Source organism: Nematostella vectensis, chromosome 7 (assembly GCF_932526225.1).
Source record: "Nematostella vectensis chromosome 7, jaNemVect1.1, whole genome shotgun sequence".
NCBI lineage: Eukaryota > Metazoa > Cnidaria > Anthozoa > Actiniaria > Edwardsiidae > Nematostella > Nematostella vectensis.
Window position 1 is genome coordinate 10,865,058 of NC_064040.1, and position 19,883 is coordinate 10,884,940.

General features: G+C 39.7%; 1 protein-coding gene across 3 annotated transcripts; it reads right to left on the minus strand.

Moving 5' to 3' along the window:
- Window positions 1-725: 725 nt before the first annotated feature.
- Window positions 726-19,534, minus strand: LOC5518889. Of its 3 annotated transcripts, none has more exons than XM_048730151.1 (15): window positions 19,380-19,534; window positions 12,008-13,377; window positions 10,481-10,817; window positions 8,570-9,614; window positions 5,542-6,082; window positions 5,260-5,299; window positions 5,108-5,157; window positions 4,917-5,006; window positions 4,575-4,678; window positions 4,030-4,105; window positions 3,662-3,750; window positions 3,307-3,501; window positions 2,464-2,516; window positions 2,096-2,260; window positions 726-1,862 (listed from the first exon to the last, which is right to left on the minus strand). In XM_048730151.1, exons 2-15 carry the CDS (start codon window positions 13,287-13,289, stop codon window positions 1,769-1,771), a joined length of 4,161 nt encoding a protein of 1,386 aa, XP_048586108.1. In that variant the 5' UTR covers window positions 13,290-13,377; window positions 19,380-19,534; the 3' UTR covers window positions 726-1,768. The 3 variants fall into 3 exon arrangements, with proteins under 3 accessions (XP_048586108.1, XP_048586109.1, XP_001638811.3); XM_048730152.1 differs by lacking the exon at window positions 19,380-19,534 and adding an exon at window positions 16,445-16,584; XM_001638761.3 differs by lacking the exon at window positions 19,380-19,534 and adding an exon at window positions 14,406-14,602.
- Between the last annotated feature and the right edge of the window lie 349 nt (window positions 19,535-19,883).

Consider the following 19,883-nt stretch of genomic DNA (forward strand, 5'->3'; position numbering starts at 1 on the left):
TTTACGGCCGAAAAACGATCATTCCGCGCCCCGTAGGTTGGCGGCCCAACCTACGTCCCTCGTTTTCACGGCCCTCAGGTCCTAGCACAAGGCGCTGGCGCCCCCGACATAGATTAATGATTGCTAACCATTGCTAATTACTCATCTACGCGGAGTGTGTTTTGCGTAGATTTACTTCTGCTAATTACCCATCTACGCGAAGTGATCCCGACGTAGATTAATAATCAGCAATTATTAATCTACACGAAACGCGTTTCGGTGCCACTGAAAGCCCCCAGCCTGGAACGGGGCTGGGAGGCCCGGAGGGGCGATTCGCACCTCCCAGCCCGTTTCACATGGGCTAGCACCCTCTCTCGCATAAGAGCGAAACCGTGTAGAACAAGGGAGAAAAGAACACCAGTTAGGGGCACACCATTCATGAATGGCACACCATTTATGTAACAACTCCATAAAGGGAGGATGGTGAAGTGAAAACGTATGGGCCAGAAATTATAGCAGGAATATGGCAGGAAATGTCTTGTGTGTAGGGAGATGGTTTGGGTAGGGGTTTTTCAATATGGCTGATTTTGTAGATTAGGGGTTTCAAAAACCACTGCTTCATTTTTGTTTTTCTGTATTGCGACGGAAGAGTGGACGCAGGAGATACATTCCATTTATACCAAATCTACCCTTTCTTACCCTCTACAGCCCGTAATCGCCCTTGGTAAAACATCGAAACCACAAAATTCCATTGTATATTTATTCACGCCAAACGTAGTACAATTTATACAGGCATTTATGTACAGCTTTTCGATGCCTGGGTAGACTGCCCTGCAGTCTATAACTGCTCTTTTACTCACTAACACTATTGAACCAATTTAATGAGCCAGCTCCTTGGTTCAAATTTACTGCCTTTACCATAACCAAACACATGTTAAACCATTAGCAGGTGAGCTTTATGGAAATTTAAATAGCTCTCCTTACTTTTAAATCTATCGAGGAATTAATTAAAGATAATATCAAATAAAATTCAAGCAAATATTTGGAGTTGCGATGTCTAAATGATTTATCGTGCGGTTAAATTAAACCGATAATAACGGCAAGATCCTGTTTAAACGTAGCAATTCGTACACTGCTAATGAACCATGGCGTAGAATATATTTTTACATATAATAACAACTCTCAATTTCGAGGTTTTAGGAAGAATTTGCTATCTCTGTCATAGTGAACCTAGGGCTTCATTGATTATTTAAAATATATACTTGGCCCGTGTTTAATTTACAATAGAAACGGCGAAATAGTACGCCAGAATATAAATACAAATGTACAAATATGACGGGCCAATTCTGACGAAGAAAGAGTGAAAAAAAGCAAAGGCTATAAGTTAAACCGGTACTCTCATTAGGCCCATGCCTCGCTGAATTACAATAAATTAGTTATACACCAAGCACAAATACAAAGTTTTGTCACGGTATATTATTTCAAAATGAGCCTTCATTTTCTTTAACAATGCACTTTCTTATTCAGCCCGCTAAATTACAGCAGGATTTATAATCAGTTTCTATGCTGTGAAGAGTGTAACAAAAGAACAATCACATCTCGCATGAAAAAATGCAAATAACCAAAATTTTTCCATGCCAAATTTTATCTAGATTTTCCCAACATGCTTATCTCGGAATCGTCTGACAAATTAGCTAGAACTCTATAAGGTTACTTTGAAAGTTCGCCTTTTTTGACACTCCGACTACTCGTACATTCTACGCCCGACTAACTTCCGAGTTCTGTCGATTTATTGTCGGTGGATCGAGTTCTTATCGTCGTCGTCCGGCCTTTTCACGTGAGTTTTCATGTGTGCTGACCGACTCTTAATCTTGTGGAAAATTCTGCAAAGACAAAAAAATAATAATTAATTTTATTTATTTATTTCATATTAGGAAACACCTTAGTTAAAGCTGCACTGTCACCAGTTGACTTCCGGAGGGCCGACCGAGATCTCAACCGACAAGAGACAAAAGAATCTATTACAATCCGCGCTATTTAACATGCCATCAGCTCTAAATTATCGGTCTCATTTTGAAATATTAGGTCCCTTATGTTACAGATCAATCACGCTTACCGTCCACAGACTTTGCAGGCGAACTCTGGGAGAGGCCCCCCTTCCACTAATGGCATCGGGGGCGGGGCAGGCACGTGGGGCTTTCGCCTCTTAACTACCACGTGATCTAGGTCCAGGGTTGGTGGGGGTGCACGTCGTTTGCGCGGCTCGCTAGGCTTCATAAAGCTGAAGATACAAATATATCACAATGAGTACAATGCTAAATTCGTAGTTTTAGAAATCGCGCAGAATTTTGAAATTTGAATTCAGGTCTGGATACAGCGCGTAGTCTATCATACCCATGGTTATGGCGCAAAATTGAAAATATTAAGTCAAATTCTTGAATTCTTGGCGGTCGCAGGCTAAATAACATGAGAGAATCTACTGACCTCCCGCCATGGACGCGTATGTGGCCGTTCAGCGCTTGTCTGGAGACGAATTTCTACAAGGAAATAACAACATTATAAGTCTAAGAGAAATATGTCATACATATTTAATAATAATAATACAAAAAAAAACAAGGTAAACGGCTAAAAAAATCTTTGTAAGGTGCAGGTCTAATAATGGAGTGTTTGTGTGGGCAAAACGACGGATTTTTAGTGTGATAGTTACTCGCTTGACGTCCTACCACACTGTTTACCTAATCAAGAAAAGGCAAGTCCTAACAAGGCTAAAAAAAATGACCTAGAAAATGAAGGACTGATGTTAGGAAAACAAGGCATTGATCCTGTTGGCACTAGTTAAAATCTTTTAAAAACGCTTCATACAGGCGTAATCTTCAGTCAGGTTAAATGAAGTGTTAATTGCGTGAGTCGTTAGAGGCATATCAAACAATGGACAAGAGATAGCTGCTAGACATAGCTCAAGGGTTCACTGGAAGGCTAATCAGGGCTTTTGTCATGGTGTGAATGCATGCAGCTGTCAAACTGTTATGACGATTTATCGGGGTATCTTACCAAATAAGACGAAATAACCAACGTAAAAGGGTAAAAAACACAAACACAAAACAACAACACGATTAGCGCCTTAATTCTAAAATTGACTCTTATTGTCCTTTGTGAAATAGGTTTCAAAAATACAACACTTGAAAACTTTTTATAGGGCACCTAACAAAAGTTGATTCCAATTTTCCATTATATTTCCATAAAATTCTAAAGATTGAAAATACAGCCAAAATAATTTCCCGCCGACGGCAACACGCGGACGATCATCCGGGAATCGTCTAGACTTACCGCGCTGCAATCTGGGAAATCACACTCAAAAAGTGAAGGATTGCTGTTGGTTTCACTTCCAGTGTCTTCCTCTTCGTACTCTTCCTCCGAGTCGGAATCGACGTAGCGAGTCCTGCCTCGGACAGCTTCGGGATGTGTTGCTTTCCACAAGTAGTAGAACTCGACACAGTCTCCGACTGTCTTCGTCTCACCGATCTATGGAGAGAAAAATATATACATCCTTTTCACACACGTTATTAAAGCAATATGAAACACAAACATAAATTAATTTTTCAGTTAGTTTCATTTTATTATTATTTCCTTGATGTAGGATGGAGGTACCCTCTATATTCAATCATTAGTTATTCTTTCTTACCTCTTTCTTGAGGTCATTGAAGTCTTTTCCCTTGAGTCTAAAAGAATTTCTGAATGTTTGTCTTTCTTTAGAAGCCCATTTTACAGATCCTGAAAACAGAGAACAATGTTGAAAAGAAAATTCATTCAAATATAATCATGCTATTGCTCTCGTTGGTAATATGTGATTCTTGGTCAGGTCTATTTTACACTCTATGAAGGGAATTAGAAATTCTGGGGGTATGGGGGAGGGGCATCTTTGAGTGCCGATTTCCTAGGGTAAAAAGGCGTTTTCCACGCTACCACTGTATCTTGGGTAGGGAATGTGTACAAGGGGGGTGTGGAACTTTTTCTGGAATAAAACAATTTTAAGACAATTCTTTCACATACCTTCGTAGTGGTAGTTATACATAGGATCACTTGGGCTGGTCACATGCTTCTTACTTAATAATAGCCGTACTGCTTCCTAAGAATTAGAGAAGTGATTAGTTTCTGCTAGATAAGTCCCTTTTTTCACACTTGGTATTTTGCTAGGATGTAAACATGGCAGATTCTTTAATTGAGTGTTCTCAGACGAGGTCTTACTATATACCTAAGATCAGCAAACCTCAAAATAATAGAATTGGGTACACTATATGAAGTCTTGAGGGGCCTTTTATTTAGTGGGCATGGTAAAATTGTACAGATACAGTCTTGGGGTGGTACATAAAAAGAATTTCAGAAAAATATCCCAGCATGAAATCATACACTATCAAGTTATACAATGTGTTGTGTAATTTGCCCTAATGTAATAACTTGACTAAAGGGTTGCTGTTGTAAAAATGATTCATTCAAGTGGATTAGATCATATAGACAATGAATTTTGCGCTATATAAATAATAAAATTATTACTGTTATTGTTGTTTCTGTTGTTATTATTCATGTGAACTATGTACCTTTAGATTGCCTCCTGCTTTGTGAAGTATATGCAATGCATACTCTTTGTTAGAGCCTCCACCAACAACAGCCACAGAACAAGCCATGTCTAAGAAAGCTTCAACTAGAAAAAAATATGGTCATTTTAATTATCTTGTACACTTATACAATGGTGTCTTCTTGTGCAGAAAGTGGCTGCGTCATTTGTTACAAACAGTTAAAAATCTAGTTCACACATAAAATTCCATTCCTTCCTTAAGTTAATATCAGATGAACAGCAAAAAGAACCACAATCAAGTAAAGTAATTTAAGAAACCCTTTAAGCAGAAATCCACAATCAATGATAATGCAAGTATTCTTACTTTCTTCTCTTCTCCCTCTTTTCCGTTCGTCCACTGGATACCAGACTAACGTTGCTTTATGGTCATCATGCCTTGCATTTTCTTTAGGTGCTAAACATCAAAGAAAAAAATAAGTAAGTTTTGACAAATATGAGAAGCCTCTTCAAGTATCAGGTATGGAAAATGGTGTATATACATGTATGTAAACATACCAATAACATCTGGAATTGAAGCCTGGAATTGGGGACCAATATTGATTTTCCTGGAAAGGTAAAAATTGATTGTAAAAAAAGATTGAAAGTGTAGAGTGTAAGGTTTAGCTGATATTATTACAAAGTATAAATCAAAATATATATATACTTACGGTTCAGGGAATGTTAGTTCATCATCGACATCATTGCTGCCTAGAAATACAAAACACCAATAAGTTAGATATGGGTAGTGAGAGAGATGGATTGACAGATAAAATGCTTAACACATAAACAGACTGTGAACCTATCAGTAGTCACTGTCTCGTTAAATAAAATTTTAAAACAATTTCTGAGTAGCCCTTGACAGTGTGTGCCTTTAGAACCATAATGTAGATGAGAAAAAATAATATGTGTAGGGAAAAACATTCACAGACTAAGCATCAAGAGACACTCACTAAGTCTGCGGGCACTCAGCATGAGACGACTGGGTGTCATTGGCATGGGTGGAACCCCGGATCTTGGTGTGAGATTCCCGGCAGCATTCACATGACTGAAGATACTCCTTGGACTAAGCATAGGTGGTGGAGTGTAGGGTGGCGAGCAGGTCCTGTTACGTCCATGCGGGGAGGCCGGACTGTTGTATGCTGTACTAACAGACGGCGGGATCTTGAGCGGTTCAGGCCTTGGCCTCTTCCGTCGAGGAGAAACAATATCTGAAGGGTTTCTAAAAACTGAATTGTCTTTGTCACTATCATTTCTGTGCTCTCTGGAATGTTTAATGTCTGTTTGCGAATGGTTTCCTCCCTGTTGGGAAAACTCTCTTGGTTTCCTAGGGATATCAATGTTATCGGGTCGGACACTTGCAGCAAAATGTACCCCACGGGGGTACCTGTCCTCTACATCACTTGATGTGCCACTATCAGGGGACTGGGAGTGACATGTCTTGACGTTGCCCATATCAGAGGTAGAATGTTGAATAGTCTCATCATACCGAACCTAGTAGTGCAATAAATATAGGTTAACATTCTAATTCCATTTACAAACTCAGGTAACTCCTCTGAAATAAGTCTTAGCAAAAAAAAAAAAAAAAAAAAAACAGCAAACTTCCAGAGAAAAAAAAATTAGCAATTGGACACCCTTCCCCCCCCCCAAAAAAAAAATGAAAAAATAAAAACAAAGGAGCATATAAAAACTATTAGTAAATAAACTATTAATGTTTTCAACTTATATGATTAAAATTCTACAAAAAGTTTTAAAATATTGCATAAGCATCTAGGCAAAAACAGCTTTTATGTAAATTTTACTCAAAACCTAGGACAAAGCTATTGGATACTAGATCATATTTTGTTCTTTTTTATCTATAAACTACAACAATAGGAAAGGAAACTCTGTAGACATTAAAATGTTGCATGTTAAGTACAATTAGTAACCAAAATAATAATAATAAAACCAAGTTTAAAAGAACAAAACAGAATATAATACACTATGGCAAATAATCATGAAAAGAATATTTTTATGCATAGACAACAAATTCTCTTTCTATAAACCTAAAGCTGTGAAGTCCAGTATTCAAAAACAGATTAGAAAACTATCAAATTATTTTCCTATTGCTACAAAATTGCAGCTCTTCAGTAGCTAATGATATCACAAGGAGAACATGAAAAATATAGATCTATGTATATTGAGAAAGCTAAAATTACAGAAAGTAAAAAGTAGAGAGCAAAATTTAGCAACCAGAACATGTTTAATATCACAGTAGAACTTAGAACTTGACCACAAACAAATAAGGCACCTTTAAAAAAACTACAATGGCAAAAATAAATTCACCTATAATACCCAGGCAAAAATCAAATAAGATGGCATTTATCTATGACTCTGATGTGATAATAGGAATAAATTATTGTACTTATCTTCAGGTTTTATAGGTAGCAAAAAAATAAATTGGAAGTCCTTTATAAAAATAACCCAAGTACATAATGCTGGTTGTGACTACAGGTAAAAGGACAATTTGCTGTAAAGCTAGTGTAAATTGCAGGTTGCAATTCCAAGTGATATGATTCTCTCCACCTAGTACATACAACCTTAGCAGCAAAACACAATCATGGTAGCCTAAAAATAAATCTAAAATTGTAGATACTCTATTATTGTGGTAGCAAAGATTAGCTATAAAACATTAACTGCAAGTTAGGGGTGGAAATTATTCTTGATACCTGCCTTAACCATAATGTTGGTGTATTTCTTGCTTGGTAGAATTTTTCATAAGGGAAATCCCAAAAAATTGTAGGAGACCAGTGAGAGGAAAATAGATCTCCATTAGGGAAGTGAAAACTGTAGGTTATTCCAGACAAATGATTGCATCTGTGTCCAAAGTACTAAGGTAAATAGTAAGCTACAAATAGGCCAAAGCTAAATACAAGGATGGTGAAGGTCACATGATCAAGGAGTCATCAGAAAGGGAAAAAAATAGAATAATTTGAGTTGTGCAGAGAGAGAAAAAAAAATGCAAATTTGCAAGAAGGGGATCTGCCACAAAGCTTTACAAGAGCCAATCAGATTAGATGCCTGTCATGAATTGTCCAATCATAGAGTGGAAGCCATACAGGTGCCCTGTCACCAGAGTGATAACCAAGACACAGCTGCCTCAGAAACTCAACAATGGAAATTAATATTAATGCTTCAAAATAAATTGATTCTACAAATATGTGGGCCTTTGACTGTAAAACTGAAAATAAGAAGAACAAAATATAGGTAGAGATTCCAAATCATAATTACAAAAGTACATATTTCTTTTCTAGCATTTCTGATATTTTCAATGAGGGAAGCCAACCAAGCATTACTATGACAAAATAATATTCCCTTAGAAACCAACCTCATTGGGTGTTTATTAGAAGTGGTTAAGAAACACAGTTGTTGTGGCTAGCATTAGTGACAACATATAAAGAACATTTTTATAGCTTCAAGTGTGTACTAGAAAGAGAAGAAGGATATGAAGTGTGAAATGCAAAATTACTTAAATAGATAGTGTCCTCAAAAATCTTATTTTCAAGATCAATGAATGAAATATCATAAAGTCAAAATTCTTAAAAGAGAAAAATATATTGTGCTTTAAAAAGGCAAAACATATATGTAGTAAAACATATATGTTCAAATCTTTTTAAATTTTACATTTATCACACTTTATATGATTATACTAAACTTCATTATCAAGAAAACATAAAAAGGCTCAAGGGACAAATTTTTATTATAGAAACCTAAATGTCAACAGTAACTTTGCAAAATGTGAACACATTAGTTCCATTATCTATTACTGAGAGCAATGGTAATAAAAATCTGTTGAGCAAACTAAATGAGCTTAAATGAGATCCAAATCTACCCTATGATCAAACCCAAAATAATATTTTTTCTAAATAAGTTATGAATATCAAATAAACATTCACACAAGTCAGTACAACAGACCTAAAAAAAATATTTTTTTATCCTCACCGGTTGCCACTGTGTCCCAGATGGATGTACACCAAAGTAGCTTTCCCGTGAGTACAAATGCTGGGCGGTGTCCTTAGCAGTGGCAAGAGCAATGGCGGTCGCATCAGTCGGAGTACCTGAAGTGGCTATTTTCTGGCGATAGAGTCCATCCGGCCTGTTGTCGTTTGGTGAGGGGTACTCTTGCATTGGTGACGGCTGGGCCGATTGCTGTCCTTGCATCTGTGCCTTCTGCTTGGCTAGCTCATTTTGCCTCTCGACTTCAGCTTGGAGCCTGCTTGCAAGCTGCTGACGCTGAAGGTCCTGACCACCAATAACAACACCCTGCCCATTGCTTAGCTGATAAACCTGTTGTGCAAACATCTGGGGATAGGGGTACACCCCGAATCTTGGATCCTGCCCTGGATAAACCTGTGCTGCGTACAACTGGGGTGGGTAAGCTAGGCCGTCATGAAGTACCATGTAAGGGTGTTGTGAGAAACGCTGCTGCTGCTGCTCTACCAATGCATGCTGTTTACGCTGCTCCTGCACACGCTCAGCAGCTTGCTTCAGCATGGCCATCGCAGTATGAGGTTTAGGCTCGGCAGCGGCTAACTTATTGGGGGGTCCATCAGAGCCATCTGAGCTACAACTATCACTGCTCCTTTCTCTTTTACTCAACTTATTTCCCTGGTCGTGTCCAGGCTCACCAGTGCTGCATGGTGTTGAGCGTCCCGAGTCTGTACCCTCAATATTTAAGCCCCTCTCCTTTGGTGGACGGCCGCGCCCAGGCTTGACCACCATCTTGTTGGTTGATGACTCCATGTGCCCAATAGCTGGGACAACAGTGACAGCACTGACGGTATTACCAGCAGGCTTTTCGACTGGTGGGGCAGGACTGGCTGTGCGGCTACCATTACTGCTGCCACTACCGCTGGCGGCTTGGTTGGCGGCATGGTGGTTCTCTAAGTGTCGCCGTAGTGATCTCATGTCACAGTAACTCTTATCACAATCTGCATAACTACACTCATAGGGTTTTTTATCCCGGTGTGTAACCATGTGGCCGTTGCTGTAGGTAAAAATAAATAAACCTTGTTTAAACCATGATTGTCAATCAGGATAGATTTTTTGCTCCTGAATTACAGCATCGAGCAAAGTAGCAATCTCTTCCAACTATTTTTAAGCAAATAAAAGAGATGGATTGCAATTTTTTTAATACTATCTCTAAAAGTACATAACAAATTAAAACAAAAAAGCAAAAATAAACAAATTGTACTGAAAATTTTCAAAAACGATTTAAAAAAATCAATACTGTACTGCAAGTGAATAATTTCTGGTATGAGTCTGATACATATTCCTGTTGGGAAATATGTTGATTCTAAACAAAAAAAAGGATGCTTTAGAAGTTATAAACTAAACAAGTCATAACAAAGAAATGGTGATATGTTTTGACTGATGATCATAACTACATTAGAGAAAAGAGAAATTTTAGTTAAGCAACTAATATGTCTTCTTTTAGAAATTTTTGTTAAGCTTCTACAGTAAATAACTTAAAATTGAAAGATGTTCGGTGACCTCAATATTACAAAGGGATGACAGCTTCTATTGTCAAAACAAAAGCTCTAGTGTCATTAACACTCTTAAGGTGATTAACAAATCATAAAATGCTGAATTGCATACAAAACAATTATACTTCCTTAATTTTAAAAGATTCCTCAATAGAAATATTGAAACACAACAACTGGGACAATAAGTCTTAGCCTAACATGACACTTTTTGCTGTCACTGCTAAACAAGTAAATATTTGCTGTTTTAATTGCTTCTACTAGGGGTTATACATACAGAAAGCATTGCAAGCAATTCCACTTAGGAAGATTACAGATATGCAGTAAGACTGTAATATGGTATAAATATAACCAACAAGTTGACACTTACAGGTGGTCCTGTCTCTTGAATCCTTTACTGCAGATGGAACAGACATATCTCCTTTCATCACTGTGTGTAAGCTTATGCTTCGCGAGAGCACTAGACGAACCAAAGATTTTACCACATTGTTCACATTTGATTTCCGGCCGGGAGCCATAAGGCCTGGGTCTCCCCTTTGCTTTTGCTTGCAGTATTTTCTTATCGCTGGACTCATCCTGGGAAGTTGGAGTTGGACTACTGCTTCCACTCTGGTGGCTGGGGGAAGCAGTTGACCTTAGCTCTTCAGAAGATGTTGGAGATAGGACTGCATTTGTATGCATGGAGCTAGTGTATGACTTTGCAGCATCTAGAAAAGGAACAAAACGAATGTATTAATACAATGTATGGGGAAGAGCACAGTTCAACTCTACTAGCTTTGGATCAATTTCAGACCTCAAGAAACCCTCTGTAGTCACCCTATCAAGGTCACTCAGAGATGGACCTTGGCTTGAATTATCTAGGTTTATGTCTGGCTCATCGCCATGTGTGTTATTTGAAACATGTTTTCACAGGAACCTCAAAATGTTGCATAATTTGGGTAGTTCAGAATGTAATATCATGGTGACCTAGACAATTCTAGAATAAGTGAACTCTGATTACTACATGGACCCAGATTTGATGTGACATTATCTGGAACCTTCAAGCAGCACACAAAAACATTAGCATGCCAGACACCCCTGCTTGCTTGGCCATGTTTCTACAAAATAATATTACTTGCAAATTTAATGACTCCAGAGCTTGAGGTAAAAAACTTTACAAAGCAAACCCAATACCTAAGCCAGAACTCAAGGGATATTAAGAGTACAGAATGTGATTAACATATCCAAGTCATAACATTAAAACATATTAAAAAATATTTAGTTGTTCGCCTGGCTATGATAGAAGGAAGAAAAAAAGTCTTGTACATCACTGTAATAGCACAAAACCTAAAGCATACCATAACAAAACTCCACTGTCAAAAAATAAGAAATCATGCATATAATTACAGGACAAAGCAGCTCACACATGCTAAAAACCAAGCTGCAAATTACACAAGAACTCTGCATATCTATTTAGCAAATCCAAATGGATATAGACTAAATCTAATTCTTGGACATACCTTGTTTTACCTTCAGTACTGTACTATTTTGAGCATTGCATGCTAGCATGGCTAAGTCTGGCTAGATTTTTCAATAGCCATGCAAAGTCTGGTAATCTAGAAACGTTCCATCACACAAACAAATTCTGCACTGAAAACTTGCCAATTTCTGCAGCTCTGGATTCTACAATCCTCACAATGTTTGGAATTTTATGAACTATGATGCGATGGTGCTGCTTTTTTAGGCATTACTGTGTTAGTTGCGTAGTTGAGCACTAGGCAACAGATCATTGTGCATGTTAGAACTGATAAATAACACGCTTGAATGCATAGGGAGCACAGCTGGTGAGAACAAAGGGCTTGTGACATCACATGTGAGGAATGACAGTTCAGACAGATCAAGGTATGCTGATACTCACTCTGTGTGCTTTCTTTGCTGTGGTGTGGCTGCTGTTGCTCACTTGTGGAGACGGTGGTTCCTGCTGAAGGCCGCTGGGTCTGTAGTCTCGCCTGATTCTCAGCTTGCATTTTATTGAAAGCCTGTATACTTGTGAAATTGTCATAACGGCTTGGATCTGTTGCGCCCATGGGAATGGCTGAATAATACACCCCCCCATTACCATCCATGGAGACCTGGACAGGGCCAATTCCAGGGATTACTGCGAACCCCTGTTGCACTAGACCCTGGCGATCCACGTACTGGATGCCAGTGTTTACGGGTTGAGCATGTCTGGGAAGGGCGTTATACACTGATTCAGCTGAATCACCGGGGCTACTGGCCACAGGGACTTGCTGCTCAGGTCGACTGGAGGCATAGTCGCCCCGCTGACTAGGTTGTCTCCCATCTCCAGCAAAGTGCATGCGCATCAAATGCTCTCTTAGTAAATGAGCAGGCATTCCAGCTAAAGCTTGAGCTCCTACCATACCGCCTGCTTGAGAAAGTGTCATAATGTTTGGGTAGTGCATGTGATATGCTTGAGGTACAGCATGCTGATCTTGAGGTTTCTGACTATCAGTTTCCGGTGCTTTACGAGACCTGTCAGTATCGCTTTCATAGCCGTCTCCATCTCTCGACACCATAGATTTACCACTCGCTTCGTCACGATGATAATAATAGACACCGCCGCGCGAGCGGTCCACATTACTTCTCGCCGCACCGCCATCATCCCGCGAAATGTTTTCGTTGCACTGCAAGCTCATATAGTCCTCGCGATCAAGCGATATTTTTCCGCGAGTGGACTCCTCTTCTTTTGCATCGTGAGCGTGTTTAATAACTGAATCACTTCTGTCATTTCTCTCGCTAAACTCACAAGTCGGAACCTCTGCCGCGTTCGTATTTTCGTTGGGCTGAGTCTCGTATTCACCCCATCTCCTCCAGCGAGCGCGAGGTGGAAGGGAGCCGTAACTATTTCGATCATCTTCACTTCGTGGTATTGATTCCTCCTCGCGTTTCTCTTTCCCTTCGGATTCAAAGTCTTTTCTATTAACCCTCGTAGCTTGAGCGATCTCTTCCTCATTCATTATCAAGTGGTCTTCAATGTTAGCAGTTTCTGCGAGTCGTGATGGTGGTACAATTGGTTCAATTCTCTTTTTCGCCAATTGCAGGTTTTCGTCCGCTGTCTCGATGCCGTAGAGAGATGGAGCAGGCTCCTCATCTCTTTCTGTGTCAGGACTCGCACAAGGGACGTTTTCATAAGACATTTTTCAACCCACTGTTCTCTCAACAATTTGTTCAAGATGATTTTGCCGCGTGGCCGATTCGTTTCAGTTGAATGATTGATCTCCCAAACTGTAAATACAAACAAGTTCAATTAGTCACTGCAACGATATCAGCTTGCTATTTGCAAGATAAATAACCCTAACCTACAACCCAACAGCTTGTGTTATATTGGATATGGATTGTCCGAGTGAAGATCGATGAGTGATTTGGAAAGCAGCGACTATTTGTTTTTTCGCTTTTTCACGGTGTACCAGTAGCGTGCAAAAGCATGTTGTAGATTACACAGGTCAAAACACCAGGAATTCTCAATTCCCGAAATGCTTGCGAATCTGTTCCGATTCTTTTTAAAATGAAATAGCCTTGAACATTGCAGTCGACTGTGTTTAAAATCAATGAAAATTTTACCTTTCAGGTATAAAAAATAAAACAGACTGTATTTTAAAGCGAAGGGTCAAGAGATGAATCGGTAGAAATAAATAATTTCCAAAAATCCTAAAAGCAAACTTTTAAATCCTACGGCAGACTTCTTTAGAAATAATTCATGGATGTGTTAGTTCACAAAGAGCTTACTGGACCAAAACAATCCAAAACCTCGAGTGTCTGACGTCTTTTTCTATATTCGCACCACAAAAGCCCAGCAGGAAAAAAGCGTCCAAAAAGTGAAACGAGAGAATAAGAACAGCCATCAATAAATTTGTCTATGTCTAAATCATCTTGTATGAGTCGATGTGTTTTCCAATACAACACGCATAATTTATACAGAGTAGGAAATTATTTGTCGGCTACAGTGACCGAAAGCGGAAGGCTTGAAATGCTGACTGGGAGAGCTACGGCGTGCAACGATGCAAATTGTACGAGGTTCGGCAGCGCCTTTCATTCAGTCTTTGTGTGTTCGCCTGGACCTCGAAAGCACACGAATTTCACAACCATATTCCCCTGCAACGACCATAACATCATACCAAGCGCGTATATGCGGCTAGGATAGCCGAAGGTGCCAGAAAACAGTGGAGTTCGCTCTTCTGGGGAGCAAATCATGACGACATCAAGTGTAGTGTGAGACCGTTTCCACGCGCTCAAGAATGGAGCATGAAATTTACCTTTCGTTTCTCGTTATCATTCACCGGTTTCCAAAAACACTTGGATAGACTTTAGATGCATTCCACAATAGATGTTATTCCGACTCAAGCGTATTTTGCTGCGTTATAGGTTCAAATCGAGGAGTAGCGACTTTGTTGTGCGAATTTCAGCTTTTCCTACGTTTATCTGACCGGGGCCTACAAACTCGTCTATTCATGCTTACGTCATATACTTCCCTTGATATTACAATGACAAGCCCGCCCACGAACCAATCACAGGCCACAGCTGTTCCCAGGGGAATAGATTCGCATTCACTGGTAATTCGTGCAAACATAAACAAATAAGAGACCGACCTGGGAAAGATCCCCTCCAGAACCCTTCTGCGATTTCAGGAAGCCACTATTGACTTCCTGTGCGAAACCTGAGATCTAGCTTTGCGTATACCTCGATGTGCAAATGCAAGACCTAATTAACGCATTGCAAATGCAAAAATTATACAACTTCCTGTTTGAAGTTATTTAAAGCATTCATGAACTCAAATGTTCCTGTCAACCGTCTGTTAATTAGAAGCACGCTATTTCGTGAAACTTCTTTCCCTTGTATTTTATCCAGTACAAGTGGAGGCTCTGCATTTCGCAGACTAGCGCGCTTTGTACCCCGGAAATTTGCGAGGAGTATTGTTTCCGTTCATGGGTATTTCTATTTGTCGAGTCAAACTACGTCACAACGGGCTAAGTAAAACCCCCGCATGAAAGCTTTAGTGTTCAAATTGTTTCTCCTATAAATATATAGGAAAGTCAACTGAATCACATACACAATACCGAACTGCGAAGAATATTGCAAGTCAGGTTTCTTTACGCTTCATTGGTTTCGCATCGTTCAGCATTTTATTTATTTAAATTTGCCAAAACCACTAAAAATGTCGATCAAACTAATTCTTAATCCTATTTATCGTAAACATGCGAGTTTCATATGTTTCAGCTCTTGAAACATAACCGTATCTGCAATTTTCCCGGCTTGTTTTTGATCGTTTTCAGTGGGCGGACAATAGATCCGGGGCTTTATTTGTGAACAGTGGCACGCGCTCATCGCCTTCGTTTGTTTTTACATTTAGCATAATGAATTTTAATGAGGCTATTAACGACCATCGCCGAAAGCACGTTTATAACCTTTGTGCGTTGCCTTGGATATGCCATACGATCATTACGTAGAGGTGGAAAAATTGAAGAAGAGACAAACCGTTGCTTTCGAGAGGTCACTACACCGGCACGTACGAAGAAAGATTCCGATCGCGCTTTCTCGCTTCAATTTTTTTAATGTGAAAGAATTATTTATTTACCTAGACTCTCCATTAAATAAAACTCTCAACTATACACCCATTTACAGGTGGCACGTATTAAGGCATCCAAAATAGCTCTCTATGATGCGGAAGAATTTGCAAAGAAATATTGGTTTTATTTTTGAGCTGTGAGCTCTGCGAATTTTTGCTAAACAAAAGATGGCTTGTTGAATGGGTTAAACGAAGCGCAACGGAGCTAAATGTCCATAGCGCCGCGGCAGCTGCTAACAGGCGCGTGCACATAATCGCTCATTCAACATCCAGCATGGCTACAAACAAGCGGAAACGGCCGGCTTGGAATTAATGAGCTCCTGAATGAATTAGCAATTTTTACGTCGTGCTCGAAAAACAGGACCAGACGTGGTTTGCATCCGGAAACACGCGCTCCTTGTTAAGTATATATGGAATCCTTTTTCGAGGTCGCGTGGTCAAGATCGGGCGTATCCTAGAAGAACGCATGATATCCAAGCTCTAGCAAACTCAATACCATGCGAATCTCAGGACCTGGCATGCCCTTTTAGGCTCGTTAAGGTAGCTTTTAGCAGTGAATTTATACTTCAGGCGCACATTCCCCCAACCCGGTTTGCTCAATGTCCATGCGCAGTGCAGCGGCGGTTAGCAAACTCGTGCGATATGCAAACGAGGTGATTCGGAGAGCACTATGATTACTGGATTCTTTGTGTTCCGGTTGTTCTGATAATAATACAAGTTCACCTGTACCTTTATGTTGTTAATCCCCCATGGACAATTGAGAATGTCTGTTGGAATTCATCCAGGGGTGATCAATTATGCAACAAAAAGTAGTTTGCGGTGGGCTATGCAACCGCAAAGATAGTCGTGACTTTGTCTTGAAATGTTATCTGCAGAGTAAATTGAATATGAATCATTGAATATGAATCAATTGCCCTTTCCTTTCATGCCGGGCTAGAACTAACCAAAGCTGCTATTTTAGATTCAATATCTAAATGTCTTTGCCTACTAACTTCCATGGGGTATCACTTTTTGCAATTTTGGAAATCTTGGCCTGAAGCAACATAGAACTGTGCAAATAAACCTGCAATGTATTTATTTGTTTATACCCCAGGTCAGAAAGCACATATTCGGAGGCCTTTTGGAATACAGGCGGGCAATCGACTATTTATGCCGCTTTTTATATGATACGCGATAAATTATCATCTTAATTCTATCACGTTACGTTGGTTATTTCGGCGGTTCTCCTGGCGCGAAGATCGCAGTGTCCTTTCAATAGGCCAGGTGAAGCGCATGCGCGGTCGTGATCGAGTCTCGTGTACATTTGCTCAGCATGGGATCCCGCCTTCCTGCCCTAATCTCGCGGTTCGCGGGCTGCATATTTACTTTGTCTTTTGAGTTACCTTGAGTGGTAATTGCCGATCAAATGCTACATCATTCTTTTCCAGTCTTAAAAGTCATACGGGTTTTCACAATCTATTGGATTTTTTTTGCTAATGTATAAGAAGTTCTATCCCAACAAAGCGCTCTGTGCGCTATCATAGATATTTTTTTTTTTGTTTGAACGTGCAGGTCTGGACATCTTGTTCTGGTCTGCGACCTAGCTTGGACTGAGGCTAACTTTTGATCATTTCTCCGCAAAACACCGAGTAAAGGTTACATGCAGGCTTTATGTTGATTATGTAGACAATATGAAATGTAACTGCATGATATGAATATAAAAACTCAATCAAACGAGAACCCAAAAGTCTGCCTGCCAGCGCATTGTCCGGGATCGTCCCTAAAACGTGCTCTCCTATGCAACGCCTAAGACAGATATTAAAAACGGTAGAAAGATGGTACGATGATGAATCATTTCTCTCGGATACTAGCTGAAGCAAAACGCTGTCCGGGGAAGCAATCACATTTAGGTTTTCTTCGCTATTTACATACTGATCAAATAGACATGCAAAAGTATTATTTTTTTGCGTAGAAACATTATCATTTTGCGTAGAAACAAACATTCAAATTACTGTGCAGACAAATGTTTACTGTATTTTTTTGTCTTGTATACGGTGCATTTTGCCAAAAATGACTCGTCACGAATTGAAAACGGTTATTTCGTCGGGGGATATAACGCTCTGAGGAATCATAGACCTGGTCTGATATACCAGCCATGACTGCCGCCTTCCCCTGCAATGCTATAAACCCAAACACTTTATTACCTTGATAAAGCTAAGAAGACTACCATAGAGCAGGTTTCTTTCACAATTTTACCTTTCCATTTCGCGCGGTCCAGTTTGCGTTGGAAGTTTTGTTATCTTTTGCAGGTCAACAGCGTTTGACTTCAAAAATCATGAATAATTAAAGTAGGAGCAGAGATCGCTTAGTCAACTGCTGAAACATAGTACACCCGCTGCAAAGAGCAGGTCTCGCAAATCGCCCGACAAAAGCCTTGACCCGCTCAAATATGATGTTACAACAAAACACTGCGTGGAAATATCATTTGATCGAGTGCGTTATTGCGTTTGGAGCAGAACTCGTTAGTAAGAAAAGATTGGCTATTGGTGTGGTTAACAAGAACGCATTTAAATGAACTGTATCCCAAGCTAATTTAGCAGGTCGAGCATAATTGTAGCACCAGAATTCTCTCAAATATCTGGTACTTTTTTGTCTTTTTTGACAAATGATCACCAAGTTAATAACCAGTTAACAAAATCCGCTAATAAACATACTTGCTGCTATGCCTCTAAATACAAATGAAAAGAAAACCAGGAGCGATCTCCTGGGAGATTTCTAAGTAGAATGAGCGCCAATTAAAATCATTTAAAATTCGCGCAAAAATCGCAATGGACGATAAAGAACAATAAATGCACCTTGCAACCCTATACAACTGACATTCTAAGATAAACTTAAATCAGAAATGTATGATGGCATGCGGGCTATGTCTTAAAGTATTAAGTTAGGCGCGTTATCAATGGCACATAGAATTTGTCCTGGAGAAAAGCGTACAACAAGGCGTTACCTGCTCAGCTTAGATAATGGATTGGGCTGCACCGGGATTCTGTCGCCAAAGAATACCGAGTCTTGGGTGGTGATACTGCAGTCAGTGTTTTTAAAGCATTGGTTGCCAGCCAGGGAAGCAGCAATCGAATGCCTGATAAATCACAGCACGACGGAAAGGACAAGAGATAACGCGATTTGCAAATCTGTCTCAATAATTCATGAAGTCCTAAGGATGTAAGGTTAATCTGAAATCGCTAAGAAGTTGCATGTCTTTTTTTTTTTGCACAGTAAAATAGTTGCGGAAAAATCTTGGAATGCTCGTAACGGATCTAGCAGATCGAGTCCATCACGTCTTACACCAGGTACCCGCGCACGGAACATGTTTAACTATGAACTTGTAGAACACAGACACGTGGGGTTAGGAGCGAAAGGTAGAGCTAAATTCCCCTTTCAGTCAGACGCGATAGTCTTCCGCGTTGACGATTTGGGTGCGAGAGCAAATTATAAGCTTTATTGCACCTTTAACAAAACGTCACCAGAAATAACGTGCACCAAATAAAATAGCGCTTTTCTTGCAGCTCGCCACGCAACCCTGAGTTTTACGCTTCTACGCAAATATAACAGCAATCCTTCCGCCTACACACCTCCTCCAATTCCAGGACAGATATAAATAAACAGAAGTACATATGTCTGTTATTACCTTGTTTAAGATTTGTTGCGGTTTCTCGAAGTCCTTTCCTGTAATCATCTGAAAAGTGTGGTCTCCGTTTCCAGTGACATTCTTGTGTGTTATCGTAGAGGCCACAGTTTGGCGTTATTTATAATTCATGTTTTCAAAGCATTATCAGTACGGTATATACATCATCCAGGGTCTGCTTCGAGTTTGCTCAGACGGGCGCACTGGTTTCGAAACAGCGCTCATCAAGTGCGGATGTATTTGAATCTTTCAACTTCCTGTTTAAACGAGAATGTTTCGCTCCTACGTCACCTCTATAAAACTAAGAAGATAAAAAAGCACAATGGTTCAAGCCGCTAAGGATTGTTTATTTGCTCCAAAGTCTACCACCGCATAGCAGAATTCCTCAGATGCAGCTACATTGTTCAATGGACGAAATGTGTGATTTTTTTTATTTTTTTATATCGTAAAGAAAAGTCGATTCAATTTACTTAAACCTCCCCGCAACGACTAAGGTAGTCTTCTTTA

Coding starts and splice junctions, on each gene's coding strand:
- LOC5518889 (XM_048730151.1), bottom strand. CDS start 13,289: ATGTCTTATGAAAACGTCCCTTGTGCGAGTCCTGACACAGAAAGAGAT. Junction 10,818..12,007: donor CAGCAAAGAAAGCACACAGA/GTGAGTATCAGC, acceptor TTCCTTTTCTAG/ATGCTGCAAAGTCATACACT. Junction 4,679..4,916: donor AAGAGGGAGAAGAGAAGAAA/GTAAGAATACTT, acceptor ATTTTTTTCTAG/TTGAAGCTTTCTTAGACATG.